Source organism: Salmo salar, chromosome 28, assembly GCF_965601325.2.
Source record: "Salmo salar chromosome 28, fSalSal1, whole genome shotgun sequence".
Lineage (NCBI taxonomy): Eukaryota > Metazoa > Chordata > Actinopteri > Salmoniformes > Salmonidae > Salmo > Salmo salar.
In genome coordinates, this window is record NC_138318.1 from 17,626,115 (window position 1) to 17,642,305 (window position 16,191).

Consider the following 16,191-nt stretch of genomic DNA (forward strand, 5'->3'; position numbering starts at 1 on the left):
GGACGGTCCTTCAGTCCATTCCTCATATCACCCTGCCATGGCCGATGACAGAGCCTGTCCACAGAGGTGAGTTTGTCTCACCCCTTTGTCCATTGTCTGGGGTGAGGGTAGCCGGCCAAAGGGTTTGGACTGTCACGTGTGTGTCTGTGAGGGGGAGGTAGGCGAGGAGAGGGGGAGACGGGTCTACAGAGAGCGAGAGAGAGAAGTTGGCCAGGTGTATCGCAGAGCGTCTCACTCAGTACTGGTCATGACCGCAGCTCGATGCAGATAGGTGAGAGAAGAAGGGTGAAGTCGGAGTGAGAGAAGAGAAGTCACCGGACGCAGGATGGTGAGGTGTTGGAAACGTTCAGAAACCACCGGGTTGGAGGATTCACAACGCATGGTAGGAGTGGGACTCATCTATACCTCGCTCAGTGGTGGTTCAAATGATCTGTGGCAAAAGTCAGATTTTTTTGTTGTTAGCCTCAATGATTTTGTTGCTCTTGGAAAAGTTATTTTCATATAGGTAGAAAGACTTTTGGTAATGTTATGGTAATGTTATTTGTGCAATACTGACAGAGCAGGGTCCCCAACTGGCGGCTTTATTTGGCCCCCCAAGCAAAAAATACCAGGAAATCAGCTCCAAGTGATTGACATTTTGGAAATCTGTTCCCAAGCATTATATAGAGACATGATCGTATAGAAATGTAAGCAAGGTTTGAAATGATTATGTTTTAGTTAAATATGATATCTGTTTGGGCTTGCGGTCAATTTGCAGTCTACAAATGATTTGTCATTATGTTCCGCCCCCCTGACCATCCGCTCAAGAAAACATCCTCCGTCGGCCGAATCCAGTTGAGGATCCCTGTCATAGGGTATAGTGTGTCATTCGATTTCAAGTTTGAACAAACTTGTTGTTGAAGTCAACAATGTTGTTGAATCCAGAAACAGTCAGACACTCACCCAGACAAGTGGCTATGTAGATTGTGATAAGCTGTTGTGTATGGTCTCCTCAGGACGAGGGTCCAACAGTGTCCTGCCAGTTCCCACACAAGGCATTCTGGGTGACCCTCAGTGCCACTCTCCTCCTGGTCATCATCGCCCTTGGCGTCAGGGGGCATCTATGGGTCAGACAGCCCGACGCACAGGTGGGAGACACAACTCTCACCTGATTCACCTGTCGGAAACACGTTGCTTTGTATTTGGCATTAAAACTGTGAGGTGTTGTAGCCCAATCTAGCATAGATGCACACATGACTGTGGTTGATGTACAAAATATTCGCTCACACTTGTACAATCACAATGTTGATGATGAGTTTACATTGAGTAAACTTATCCCTCTACTGTGGTCTTTACAGGTTGTTAGAATCACAGTTCCGGATCTGACTGGAACCCTGATCAACCAATCAGCATTGGTTGACAAGCACAACGACCTGGTGACCTATTCTGTGACCTCACCGGCCAACCACACAACCACCGTGCTCTTTGACATCAAACATGTAAGGAGCAGACCTGTTGAAAGTGTATTGAACTGAGGCAAGCTGCAGTGAACCTTTCTGTTTGTATGGCTGTTTCCTTATTCAACATTGTTGCATTGTAAAAGGCTGGTTGTCTAGAAACAGTTTCCCATGCTAGAACTGAGCTTCAATGGATGCTGAGCTGACATTGTGTTATGTTTGTTTGTGCAGGGTTTGATATGTTACAAACCTATGAACCAGGAGACTTGCTACCTGAGTAAGATGGAGAGATCTGACTATGAAAACATGCAGTCCCTTCTCCAGCAGTCAATGCAAAAGGTAAAGATGTTTCACCTTTCCAACATATAACAGTGTATGAAACATACTATTTTGGATTTCACTTTATATGAGCCTGTTACCATGCAAAGGAAATATGCCACATAGGGACTTATTGGCATGGCAACAACTAAAGAGTATGCAGAAACACCCTACTGTGTGTCAGCTGGCTCTCAGTTGAGGGTGCCCCGTTACCTTACACTGTTGCTAATGTGTGAGTTGGCAGTGGGGGTGGATCATTGTAAGTGACTGATAGCTTAGTGTCACCTCTGTCTCCCTCCATGGCCAGCCAGACCCTATTGGACTTAGGAGTGTTGATTTTAGCATCCCTCTCCTCTCCCTGTCCAGAGAACGAGTGGGAGGTAATAGACTGAACAAGGCCTTAAATGTTTATAGTGTAGTGTCTCTCCAGGACTGAATTCCTCAGGGCATCTGATCCTCCTAGACCTCTCTCTTCCCTGGATCCCCTTACAGGTTGGGACAGCAGTGGGGCTCAGATCTGCACAATGGCCACTCTGTTTGGGGACTACTGGGTTTGTTAAGGCTTCACTGGGCTGGAGAAAGTGGCGAGACTATGGTTGGTTAGCGAGGGAAGGGCCAGTCCTACAGTGGACATCTTTAATGAGGTGTGCTTTTTTTTTGCTATGTTTGGTCAATGTCAATGGTCATTGCAGAATGGACGGGTTGCTTTTCTGCTGTGGTACCGTGTATCTACAGGGCCATGGCGATATCTACCGTTGTCCTTGCTGGGTATTTGTTAGTTATTTTATTTTGAGGCCCATTAGCTTTTACTTTATGAGTCGATTACTTGCTCATATCAGATTGAATCATGGTTATCAGGGCCTAGGATAATTCATTTATTCACAAGAGCTGGTGTATGATTACTCATGTCATTAGTTAATTACCGGTTCATTACTCCATAGTTATGGACCATTGTGCAGCTGGACTCGTTCAATCATTAATTGGTTGTACAGACTTAAGTTGCATATAAACTCAAAAGAGAAATATGCCACGTATGCCAAAATCCCAAGTGTTTCATCCTTTTCTCATGCTATCTGATAGAAACATAGTCGTTTGTGTTTGCATTTGAGTTCTGACTCTCACGGTATCAAGTATCTCGTAGAACTATACTTCAGCACGAGAACCACCCACTGATTGTGGTCATTAAGTGTCTGATTTAATGGATAGACTTCATCCACATAGAAAAGGCTGGGCCTTTCTGAGAGCAAAATATCTCTTCTGCAGCATAATGCTCTTTAGAGTGGAGGGAATCGGGCTGTTAGAAGGCTCGCTCAGGCATAACGGCACTTTAAGTGGTCCCTATCGGACTCATCACCAGTGTAAATGGTGCAATTACTAAATGGCCATTGTGCCAAATGAGAGAGAGCAGAGTTCAGCTGAGAATGATGCAGGGTTGAGTGTTTAACCTGGCATAGACCACTGAAGTGATCTAATAGAGATACTGCTCTATAATGGCAGCTTGAGTTTCATGTCTGCCAAAGAACACTGTTCTATCCTTATATAGAATCTTAATTGACACTTGTATTTGTTGTTAGAAAAACCACTGAGGTGACCTCACAAGCAGTGCAATCATAATTCCTCTTTTGCTGTCCCTTTAGCTTGCTCTCATCATTCATAATCCTGAGAAAAATGTGTTCATCTTCTGCCAGGAGGTGTTGTTGGGGAATGAGACCCAGAGACAGACAGAGTTCCTGGGGGTGATGGGGGGCAGTCAGGTTGATGTGTCCACCCTGGAGGAGCCTTTACAGGCCCTGTGTCGACACAGCTCCATCCACTGGACCAGGAGACAAGACGGTGAGAGTACCCTTCTTCACATCATTATAGCTTCATGCTAAATACACATTCACTTGCCTTGGCATTTATACAATGACATACATTTATGTAACTGTGGACTGTTTTATTTTAATGTGGGTCCAATTTTATATTAAATTCTGGGATAAATCAATAGTCATACAAAGGAAAGACCAGGGGCTCTTTTGTAAAACAAGTTCCTCAGACTGAGGGAGAGCTTTCTCCCTGTGTCTTTGTGTGTTGGCAGCTCTTTCCAGAATAGGGCAGAGTGAGAAACATAATCCTAAACTACTGTGCTGTGTGACCTTTGCAGTGCCGCAGCAGTAAACTTTCAGACTTTTACTCAAGTAATATTTTACTGGGTGACTTTTACTTGCCATTTTCTATTAAGTTATCTTTACGTTTACTCAAGTATGACAATTGGGTACTTTTTTCATCACTGCAAAACCCCAAAGTATGCAAGTCAACTACAGTGTTAATGGAACCGTATTTCCAGTTTTACTCACTTGGTGATTCAGAGGAGCCATCCTCTCAAACAGTTAGCTATCAGTGCTTTCTGCTATAGTAAGGGTTAGATATTGCACTAGTGATCTAACAGCTACAGTTAGTTAGCATAATGCTAAACTGCGGTGCTGTGTGACCTTTACAGTGTGCCAGAAGTAAATAAGAAGCACAACCTTCAGGCTGAACTCACTGCTATTTATACTTAAGTACTTTACACCACTTGGGTTTTGTTGGTCTTCGCTACCAAACTGCTTGTTCAGTAACAAACCCTCTCACTTTCTCTGAAGGTCCAGGTAAACACCGTCTGGTCTACTTCTGCATTGACATCTGCTTCCCTAGTAACATCTGTGTGTCTGTCTGCTTCTACTACCTGCCGGAGTGACCTGCCATCATCAACTCTCAGGCAGCACATACCAGCGCTGATCAGGGAAACAGAGTGCTCCTTCTCATCCCTGCTAAGTCGCCGGCTGCAAAAAAAACAATTTGAATACAACCGGGGAACAGCAGCCAGCTTTGACTCAATACTGCAGCTACCTTAGTCCCTTCTAAGCTTTCGCCTCAGTCCTTTCCATTCCGAGGGACGGAAACAAGCTGTCAAGTTTATCTGCAGACTCCCCTCGTCACCCTCCCTTGATGTTTAATACCTTCCCTTGTGGCAGAGTTTTGGAGATTATAAGAGTCCGTTTTTTTTGTGCTTGTTATTTCCTGTACTGCAACCCACAGCTGATGAGTCATTGTGTGTGTAACCATTCCTGTTTACTGGAGTGTGTTAAAATGACTTGATCCCTCCAATAAAAAACAGTTGTGTAAAACACGGATTGTCTCTTTTACTATAGAGAAATGAAATAGAATCTTTCCAACACTTCATACCAAAAAACAAAGCCTTCTTTGTGGTAGTTCCTGGTATGATGTATTAAAACAGAGAATCAAGACAAAAGCACCACAGAGTAACTGTTACACACCAGTTAGTCTTTACTGGAATTCATCATATCCTGTACAGTCACACATGAGACTCAGTCCACATTTCAGTTTTTCAAAGACCTCACATTTCAGACTTTTCACCTTTGATTGAGCTACTGAACCTAAATACATTATTCTAGCTATGGCCCAGAGTTTTTCATGGTAAGGAAACTCCTCGCCCAAGCTATAAGACACAAACAAGCCCATAGACCTCCTTGTATCCCCAATCTGTCAAAATGTGTTCCTTATGAGAAATATAAAAACAGCCTCTCTCCTCTCTCTTATCCTGATAAATCAAAAGCTTTTGTGGAAGCAGAGACAGATGGGTGTGTGGATATATATATATATATACACACACACACACACACACACACACACACACACACACACACACACACACACACACACACACACACACACACACACACACACACACACACACACACACACACACACACACACACACACACACAGTCACAGAGCTTCGCTGTAGTGCAGCTCCTCATCCACTGGAGTCCACTGCTGCTGTCTCCTCAGCCCAGCACGCTGTCGTTAAAGGCCAGACACACCACAGCTTTCTGATGGCCGCTGTACTCCCTCTTGATCTCACCAGTCTCCACACACCACAGCCGTGCCAGGTTGTCAGAGGAGGCTGGAAGGAAATTCATCACATTTACTGATTGATCCGTTGGAGCACAAGTCAGAACTGCCCAAACGTGAGTTAACTAATGAGTTTGAGGCTCCATGCCGTCGCGGCTCAGGATTAATCATCACAATCTATAGCCACACTAGAAAGGACGGAAGTCAGTCACTTTCCAACAGCAAAAACCAATCCCTTACCCTAGATCAGGGCTCTCCAACCCTGTTCCTGGAGAGCTACCAGCTAATTGTTAAAGTCGGGTGCACTAGATTAGGGTTGGAGTGAAAACCTACAGGAACAGAGCTAGATAAAGTGTAAATACACATGAATCATTTAGTTGTTATCGTGCATAATAAAACACACGGGGAAGAAATATAACACTGACCTGTTACAATGTACTGTGAGTCTCCAGAGAAGGCACAGTCCCACATCCAGCCTCGGGACGTCTCTCCAGGGTTGTTACTCTTGATGCTCAGCTCCGTCATCAGAGAGAAGTTAGATGTTCTCCAGATCTTACACGTCTGGTCCGCCGAGCAGGTCGCCAGCAGACTGTGGGGAAAAGACACAGTTAAGTCACATATACAAGACATGCAATCAAAGCTTCCTACTTCTAAATAGTTGATGTTGGATTATGCACACATTCCTTAAAGAAATGTGTGTCGTGTACTCACGTGGAATCAGGACTAAATTTACAGCGGAGGGAGTAGCGCTTGTGAGCGGGGATCTTGGTTTTGGGGATGAGCTGTGTCACCTCGTCACCCATCCCTCCTGCCAGGTTCCACACGTAACAGTTTCCCTGTGAGAGATGGACAGTGATCACAATTTAAACTCAAATTAGCACTTTTTTTTTTTTATTGGTTAATTATTCTGATCAAGAATATAAACGCAACATGTAAAGTGTTGGTCCCATGTTTCATGAGCTGAAATAAAAAAGATCCCAGAAATGTTCAGTTTTCTATACGCACAAAAAGCTTATCTCTCTCAAATCTTGTGCACAAATGTGTTTACGTCCCTCTTAGTGAGAATTTCTCATTTGCCAAGATAATCCATCCACCTGACAGGTGTGGCATATCAAGAAGCTGATTAAAATCTCTACAGGATCGGTGTCCCCCCTGCGGAACGGTTGAGCTAACATGCGCTAATGTGATTAGCATGAGGTTGTAAGTAACAAGAACATTTCCTGGGACATAGACATATCTGATATGGGCAGAAAGCTTAAATTCGTGTTAATCTAACTGCACCGTCCAATTTACAGTAGCTATTACAGTGAAAGAATACCATGCTATTGTTTGAGTGCGCACAGTTATGAACTTGAAAATGTATTAATAAGCCAATTAGGCACATTTGGGCAGTCTTGATACAACATTTTGAACAGAAATGCAATGGTTCATTGGATCAGTCTACAACTTTGCACGTACACTGCTGCCATCTAGTGGCCAAAATCTAAATTGCGCCTAGATTACTAAGTCATATATTGGCCTCTCTCTTGCATTTCAAAGAAAGAACAAAAATACGAGCTAACAGATCTAATGTGATATATTCTGCTATATTAATTTCACATTTCTACAAACTTCAGTGTTTCCTTTCAAATGGTATCAAAAATATGCATATCCTTGACTGAGGTCCTGAGCTACAGGCCGTCTACCGGAGCTGTTAGATTTGGGTCCGATCCTTATTAAACAGCATGATCATTACACAGATTCACCTTGTGCTGAGGACAATAAAAGGCCACTCTAAAATGTGCAGTTATGTCACACAACGACACAGATTGCCACAAATTGGCATGCTGACTGCAGGAATGTCCACCGGAGCTGTTGCCAGAGAATTACTGATTGATCCGTTGGAGCACAAAGTCATTTTAGAACATTTGGAAGTATGTCCAACTGGCCTCACAACCGCAGACCACGTGTAACCACCTGCAGGATTGTCTGAGACCAGCCACCCAGACAGCTGATGAAACTGAGGAGTATTTGTCTGTAATAAAGCCCATGTGGGGAAAAACGTATTCTGATTGGCTGGGTCTGGCTCCCCAGTGGGTGGGCATATGCCCTCCCAGGACCATTCATGTCTGTGCCCCTGCCCAGTCAAGTGAAATCCATAGATTAGGGCCTAATTAATTTATTTCAATTGACTGATTTCCTTCTATGAACTGTAACTCAGTAAAATCTTTGAAATTTTGGCATTTATATCTTTGTTCAGTATAGTTTAGCAGCCAGATATCTAAACTTATCACGGTCGAAATGTTTAGAATTGCATGAAATTAGCTCTAAAACAGCTAATTTTCCTCTCCGACCAATTGCAAAATGAGTACAATTGATTGAAATTAGTTATAAAATTGCTAAATCTTCTCTCAGCCCCATGGCAAAATGTGTAGAATTGCCGCAAACATGCTTTAAAACATTTGCTCTACACCCCATGGAAAAATGTGTCGTATTAGACAAAATTAACTCTAAAACAGGGATGGTTAACCGGCCATTCTTGAAGGCCCTCAGTCGGGGTTTCAACTTACTGTTTCGAGTTCGAATAGACACGACAGAAGGTGACATTTTGAAATTCGCCTCTTGTTATGTCAGTCAGCTAGCTTTTTTAGATTGCCAAGTTAGCTGGGCGCTAAACTATCTAAACTTGTTATCAGTGTCGAATTACCGGCTGGGGGGCCCCCATTGATTTGGTTATTGAGTCTCACTCAGATATAATGTATTTTGATTTGTTTAAAAAAAATGGATTACTACATGATTCCATATGTGTTATTTCATAGTTTTGATGTCTTCACTATTAATCTACAATGTAGAAAATAGTAAAGATAAAGAAAAACCCTTGAATGAGTAGGTGTGTCCAAACTTTTGACTGGCACTATAGTTGCACAGACCCGTGAGAAACTGTGGCACCTCATGATGAGTTCAGATTTTTTTTGGCCCCAACCCCATCAAAGTTGCCCATCCCTGTACTAGAGTGTCCAGCATAACTAAATTATATTTTTCAGCATACTGACCGAGCTATTGACTGCTGCCATGTAGCTGGCGTCTGGGTCGATGTGGACTGAGTTGATGGACACTTCTGGTTCAGGAATAAGCTGCTCGTTGTGATCGGTCTTCAGATCCCAGATATGGATCACACCGCTCTGGTCCCCCACGATCAATTCAGCCTGGAAAATACACAAGCCTGATTGAGAATCAATTAGATACAATAAGAAGAATTTAAAAAAAGGGGCAATATGCAGTTGCTACATACATTTTTGGACTTATAATTCATTTATAAGTACCCATGAAGTTCAACTTCCATACCCCATCAAAACCCCAAATAAGCTTGTTTTACTCCTATGTCTGTAAACAAAGTAAATGTAAACAGACACTGTAGAGCCTCAGAACATGGCTAAAACTATAATTTTGTTATCATGGATAGTCAGTCCTTGCGTTTATAGCTCTGTCCATGAATTTCAGAGTGGTTACATTTCTCCAGCCCAATCCCTCAGCTATTTACCAAAACAGTGGCAGGGACCAGCTGGCTGGATTGTCTACGGACATAGTCTGCTGTTCCCACTTGCTTCAAGATGTCCACCATTGTTCCTGTTTCCAGGAAAGCAAAGGTAACTGAACTAAATGACTATCGCCCCGTAGCACTCACTACTGTTATCATGAAGTGCTTTGAGAGGCTAGTTAAGGTTAATATCACCTCTACTTTACCTGACATCCTAGACCCACTTCAATTTGCTTACCGCCCAATAGATCCACAGACGATGCAATCGTCATCGCACTGCACACTGCCCTATCCCATCTGGATAAAAGGAATACTTATGTAAGAATCCTGTTGATTGATTATAGCTCAGCATTCAACACCATAGCACCCTCTAAGCGCATCATTAAGCTTGAGGCCCTAAGTCTGAACTCCCCCTTGTGCAACTGGATCCTGGACTTTCTGACGGGCAGCCCCCAGGTGGTGAAGGTAGTAAACAACACCTCCACTTCGCTGATCCTCAAGGGTGCGTGCTCAGCCCCCTCCTGTACTCCCTGTTCATCCATGACTGCATGACCACGCACGCCTCCAACTCAATCATCAAGTTCAGAAGACACAACAGTAGTAGGCCTGATTACAAACAATGACGAGACAGCCTACAGGGAGGAGGTGAGGGCCCTGATGGAGTGGTGCCAGGAAAATAACATCTACCTCAACGTCAATAAAACAAAGGAGCGGATTGTGGACTTCAGGATACAGCAGAGGGAGCACACTCCCATCTACAACGACGAGACCACAGAGAAGGTGAAAAGCTTCAAGTTCCTCTGCATACACATCACTGACAAACTGAAATGGTCCACCCACACAGACCGTGTGGGGTACAAGGCGTAACAGCGCCTCTTCAACCTCAGGAGACTGAAGAAAATCGGCTTGGCCCCTAAGACCCTCACAAACTTTTACAGATGCACAATTGAGTGCATCCTGTCGGGCCGTATCACCGCCTGGTATGGCAACTGCACCGCCCGCAACCGCAGGGCTCTCCAGAAAGTGGTGCGGTCTTCCCAACGCATCACCGGGGGCACTGCCTGCCCTCCAGGACACCTACAGCACCCGATGTCACAGGAAGGCCAAAAAGATCATCAAGTACATCAACCACCCGAGCCACGGCCTGGTCACCCCTCTATCATCCAGAAGGTGAGGTCAGTACAGGTGCATCAAAGCTGGGACCGAGAGACTGAATAACAGCTTCTATCTCAAGGCGATGAGACTGTTAAATAGCCATCACTAGCCAGCTACCACCCCGTTACTCAACCCTGCACCTTAGAGGCTGCTGCCCTATATACATAGACTTGGAATCACTGGCCACTTTAATAATGGAACACTAGTCACTTTAATAATGTTTACATACTGCTTTACTCATCTCATATGTATATACTTTATTCTATTCTACTGTATTTTAGTCAATGCCACTCCGACATTGCTCGTCCTAATATTTATGTTTCTTAAACCCATTCTTTTAGATATGTGTATTGTTGTGAATTGTTAGATATTACTGCACTGTTGGAGCTAAGAACACAAGCTTTCGCTACACCCGCAATAATATCGGCATGTGACCAAAACGTTTGATTTTAGTACGCTTTGTTTTTGTTATAACTGCTGATTGCCGCGTTAAAGAAGGCAAGGATTAACAAAGGTGTTTATCATCAGTTACAGTACAACCACAGAGTTTCTGAACTCAGAGGCGCAACATCGCAAGACTTCCGGGAACACTTGCAAAACAAACCAGGCAGAGCAGGCAGGGACTTGGGGTTTGAGAAGTCAATGTTGTTCATTTTCTGTAAATATAAAGGGACAACCTAGATTTGAGCCAATGTCTTAAGTAATTGAACATGTTATTACTCCAACCTCGTGAAAGTGACAAACTGATGTTTTCATTTTCGTCAAAACAACTTTTATATTGAAGGAGTGCCTTTGATTTGATGGCCTGCACATGCGCAGTTCGGCGCAAGACGACAGTTAGACCCAATGACGTGTTTCTACGCATGAGCCTAGCTAGCCAACGTCGCTATGACATCGCCTACAAGTGTGATCAGGGATTTATTTTGGAGAAGCAGTTTTAGCCTACCTTCATACTGTATCTTCTTTGGTACAACTCACAGTACTGTATCAGTCACAGTGCTCCCTCTAGTGGTGGCATATTTCAATCGCTTTTGAGACACTGACTTACCTGGTTGGGATGAAGACATACACAGTTGATGGGAGCATTGACCTGAAAGATCCTCTGGCATTGCAGGTTCCTTGACCTAAGACCAGAGCAATATATGTAGCTTGGTGAGAATTCCATAGCAGGCAGACACAACAGGAAGCGACAGTCGCCATATTATCAAGAGTACCTCAGGTCCCAGATGCGAGCCATGCAGTCCTCTCCTCCTGTGTACATCCAGCGGCCGTCCTCATGGAAGCCCACTGACGTAATGTTCTTACTGACGCCATCATAGTTTATGACCGGGTTTGGGTTGTTGGAGTTTAGATCATACATACGGATGTGTTGATAACCTTTGGAATAGAAGAAAAGATACACAGTCAAGTACCATGTTAATGATTATGATGAGTATGGGTGTGAATATTTTATTTCTGCACAAACCTGCAGCAGCAATCATACTTCTGTCGGGAGTAACTTCAAGGGAGTTCACTTGCTGAAAGTATTGGTTAAGAAAATAATTAAAGGTAGCTAAGCTACAATGATTGTGCAATAACAGCCTTAGGATCAAAATACGTATTTTTGTTTGAAAATATGTTATCAACATATTGTGCTCACTAGGGGATGTTAATTTAAAAAAAGATCTCTAATCAAGGAGTTGGAGGCCTTTCTAAGTTGTTACAACCAACAATGACATGGGATCTTAGAAATGGAATAAAGGCAAAACCAGCAAGAAATGTCTTTCTTGATAGATTTGTGTGAAGCATGCGAAGGTAAGGATACTGAGTCCTGGTGCTGGACTGTCCTGGTGCAGATGCCGCTGTGGGCCTGCCAGAACCGCACTGTGTGGTCATATCCTGCGGTGGCCAGAATCACCGGGTCACTCCCCACTGTCCCCTGGCCCTGGTTCACGTTCATGCTCGAGTGCTGTATGTTGTCACTGCAAAACGAGCGGTAAAAGTGTCAAATATTGGAGGCATTGAAGAGCAATAATGTCAGTGAGTAATAATGTCAGTGATCAATAACTTTATATCACTGTTACTTAGCTATCAAGTATTTCTGACAGCACGTCAACAACTTGCCAGACGTAAGCCGAGCTATCCTTTAGTAGCTCTGGTCCATTCTCATGTGTTTGATATTGTGTCAACCAGAGCTACATTTAGTGTTCTCCAGCACAGTAGTAACATCTTTACTTTGGTGAGTTTCTAAAATATATTAAATTCAGTCAGTCATTAAAAAGATATTCAATCCTCTATGAAATAATCAATTTAACTTGCCAGAGAGCAAGGGCAACTCGTATTGTCATCGCGCGATGGACTAGAGCAAAGTTAGCTAGCTATGCTAGCTAGTCGCCTTGTCTATTTAGTTTGTTAAACCATTTGGTGACATGGATGACATCCAGACAAATCGTGTGCAAATGGCACTAGCTAAGAAAAATATTATCTTACCTCCAAGATATGTAATATTTTAATGACAAAAGTGATGCGAAAGCTGTAAATAGCCTTGCTTGTGTTTTTTCCGGAAATACTGTAGGGCGTCGGACTAATAGTTCCCCACCACAATAAGTGCTTTACGCTAGGTTCCGGTTTCTAACTGGTTCCGGTTAGCTTCTTCCCTACTGGTCTATTACCACCTGGCTTCATAGACGAAAATGTGTCTGATAGCTAGGTAACTATATATGTTTGTTTAGTTTTTTTTAAGTAACAATATAATATAGACAAAGGGTGCGTTCGTAAATTCAATTTGGAGTGCCAATTTGGAGTCCGCGTTTGTAAATTCAGAGCGTTTCGCTCTCAGAGCGTTCAGAGCGCACAACGGCAGTCAAGCACCCAAGCTAAGTGGCTAACTTGATACCTACTTCCAGACACAAATGAGAGAACACCTCACTCTGACCATTTTACTTGCCCTCGGAGAGCTGGTTAAGCTGTTTTCATGACATCCAGAGCGCTGGTGACTAACTGTGCTGCTGGCAACAATTTAATTGCTTTTTTTGCCGACGTTTACCGGCACAGGCCATACGGGTGTTGAGCATTCATAAATTCGTCAGTTATTCTGCGCTCTGTCACACTGACAAGGGCTCTGAAATTGGAATAGATGGCTAGAGTGAATTTACGAACGCATCCAAAATCAGGCAAGAATGCTTCACAAAAAAAACACAAATATAAATAAAATAACGGAGTATACTACCTGTATAGTGCCCTTAAAAAGACACTACAGTATTCAAAAGTTATAATAGCCTTAACCTAAAATCTGCTGTATTTTGGTAAATTAAAGGTCTGTGGTATATAAACATAGCATAAGAGGTAATGGTCCATGACGAGATAATACAAAACATATACAGGAGAAAGCATTTTGCTCAATGGCCCCAACACAAGGCAATATGCATCACAATATGTGAAAAAAATTAAGGCATCTGAATTTCCCTTGCGCACTTGTGAGTTTTTGTCCTTTTTGTCCTTGACCACCTCATCATCAGTGTACTCAGTGGGTTCCTCTCCAGGTTTCAGAAGTTTGCCAACATAGTCATACTTTTCTGTGAAAGGGAGGAAGAAGATGTTCCTGAGAGACATTAGCTAGACACAACATCACAACCCTTCTCAAGGACATTGTAATCACTGAGTGGAGAATAGCCTTCGCTTAAAAAGACTCCCTCCCATGTGTGGGTTTGAATTCACAGCACTACTCAATGTAATGACAGTCTGGGTTGAACTGAAAGTGTTAATTTGATGCAACATAGTGTTTACGCCATTATGTCCTAGTATGGTGCCATATTGAATATGCTGTAGCTGCTAACTCTTCTATCGTAGTCAAGCAAAACAACAAACACAGAAGTTGGCTAAAGCATAAACAGACTGGACCACCATACGGCTAGGTGCATCAACACCAGTGGAGGCTGCTGAGGGGAGGATGGCTCATAATAATAGCTGGAACGGAGTACATGGAATGGTATCAACCACATGGAAACCACGTGTTTGATGCCATTCCATTGACTCCATACCAGTTATTATTATGAGCCATCCTCCCCTCAGCAGCCTCCATCGATCAACACCTTGCACTGCATTTTGTTGAGTGGAGTGTGTGCATGTGATGTTGACCGCAAGAAGTCCAATTTGCTTGAGGTAGAAGTTGAAAATACAGTATCTGACCAAGTGTTTTCTAGCAACTTCTACCAACGCCACCATCAACTCACAGGTGAACTGGGTCTCCCATTTGTTAAGGGTCTCCTGTTGCATGGCGCTGAGACTCGAGAAGTCGTTGTGAGTGTCATTCAGGGCCTCCTTCTCCAGACAGAACATGGTCAGGCCCCTGGAGGCATCTTTACCAGCAAGCACTCCATAGGGACACACTGGAAAACATCACACACAGACAGAGTTTGATTTGAAATTCTGACAAGTATTTTCACAACTAAAATGTGATTGTGAATAGACACAGGACCTAACAAACTATTTGTCAAGGCTTATAAATGGGACAATGACAACCATTTAATGAAAGTAGTATTCACTGTTTCTTAAATATGGTGAAAATAAAGTTCAACTTCCACATGAAGGGAAAGAATAATAGTGAAAACATCAAAACTATGAAATAACACATATGGAATCATGTAGTAACCAAAAAGGTGTTAAACAAATCAAAATACATTTTAGATTTAAAAATATAATAAAAACTGAAAAGTGGTGCGTGCATATGTTTATTTTATTTTACCTTTATTTAACCAGGTAGGCTAGTTGAGAACAAGTTCTCATTTACAACTGTGACATGGCCAAGATAAAGCAAAGCAGTGTGACACAAACAACAACACAGAGTTACACATGGAATAAACAAACATACAGTCAATAATACAATAGAAAAAGTCTATATACAGTGTGTGCAAATGAGGTAGGATAAGGGAGGTAAGGCAATAAATAGGCCATAGTGGCGAAATAATTACAATATAGCAATTAAACACTGGAGTGATAGATGTGCAAGTAGAGATACTGGAGTGCAAAGGAGCAAAATAAATAAATAACAGTATGGGGATGAGGTAGTTGGATGGGATATTTACAGATGGGGTGTGTACAGGTGCAGTGATCTGTGAGCTGCTCTGACAGCTGGTGCTTAAAGTTAGTGAGGGAGATATGAGTCTCCAGCTTCAGTGATTTTTGCAGTTCGTTCTAGTCATTGGTAGCAGAGAACTGGAAGGAAAGGCGGCCTAAGGAGGAATTGGCTTTGGGGGTGACCAGTGAAATGTACCTGCTGGAGCGCATGCTACGGGTGCTGCTATGGTGACCAGTGAGCTGAGATAAGGCGGGGCTTTACCTAGCAAAGACTTATAGATGACCTGGAGCCAGTGGGTTTGGCGACGAATATGAAGCAAGGGCCAGCCAACGAGAGCATACAGGTCGCAGTGGTGGGTTGTATATGGGGCGTTGGTGACAAAACGGATGGAACTGTGATAGACTGCATCCATCCATGTATTCACCCCCTTTGCTATGAAGCCCCTAAATAAGATCTGGTGCAACCAATTACCTTCAGAAGTCACCTAAGTAGTTAAATAAATTCCATCTGTGTTCAATCTAAGTGTCACATGATCTCAGTATATATACACACCTGTTCTGAAAGGCCCCAGAGTTTGCAACACCACCAAGCAAACGGCACCATGAAGACCAAGGAGCGCTCCAAACAGGTCAGGGACAAACAAAGTTGTGGAGAAGTACAGATCAGGGTTGGGTTATAAAAAAATATGCGAAACTTTGAACATCCCACAGAGCACCATTAAATCCATTATTAAAACATTTAAAGAATATGGCACCACAACAAACCTGCCAAGTGAGGGCCGCCCACAAAAACTCACGGACCAGGCAAGGAGGGCA

General features: G+C 43.1%; 2 protein-coding genes across 2 annotated transcripts; one reads left to right on the plus strand and one right to left on the minus strand.

Annotated features, from left to right (window-relative positions):
• The first annotated feature begins 148 nt into the window (after positions 1–148).
• bricd5 (BRICHOS domain containing 5) lies at positions 149–4,872 on the plus strand. The gene is made up of 6 exons (XM_014179693.3): positions 149–382; positions 996–1,127; positions 1,338–1,478; positions 1,668–1,775; positions 3,443–3,587; positions 4,376–4,872. Exons 1-6 carry the CDS (start codon positions 326–328, stop codon positions 4,468–4,470), a joined length of 678 nt encoding a protein of 225 aa, XP_014035168.1. The 5' UTR covers positions 149–325; the 3' UTR covers positions 4,471–4,872.
• Positions 4,873–5,036: 164 nt separating this feature from the next.
• Positions 5,037–12,936, minus strand: mlst8 (MTOR associated protein, LST8 homolog (S. cerevisiae)). Its single transcript, XM_014179695.3, has 9 exons — positions 12,790–12,936; positions 12,125–12,281; positions 11,786–11,837; positions 11,535–11,697; positions 11,369–11,444; positions 8,681–8,833; positions 6,360–6,484; positions 6,074–6,237; positions 5,037–5,700 (listed from the first exon to the last, which is right to left on the minus strand). Exons 2-9 carry the CDS (start codon positions 12,257–12,259, stop codon positions 5,582–5,584), a joined length of 987 nt encoding a protein of 328 aa, XP_014035170.1. The 5' UTR covers positions 12,260–12,281; positions 12,790–12,936; the 3' UTR covers positions 5,037–5,581.
• Between the last annotated feature and the right edge of the window lie 3,255 nt (positions 12,937–16,191).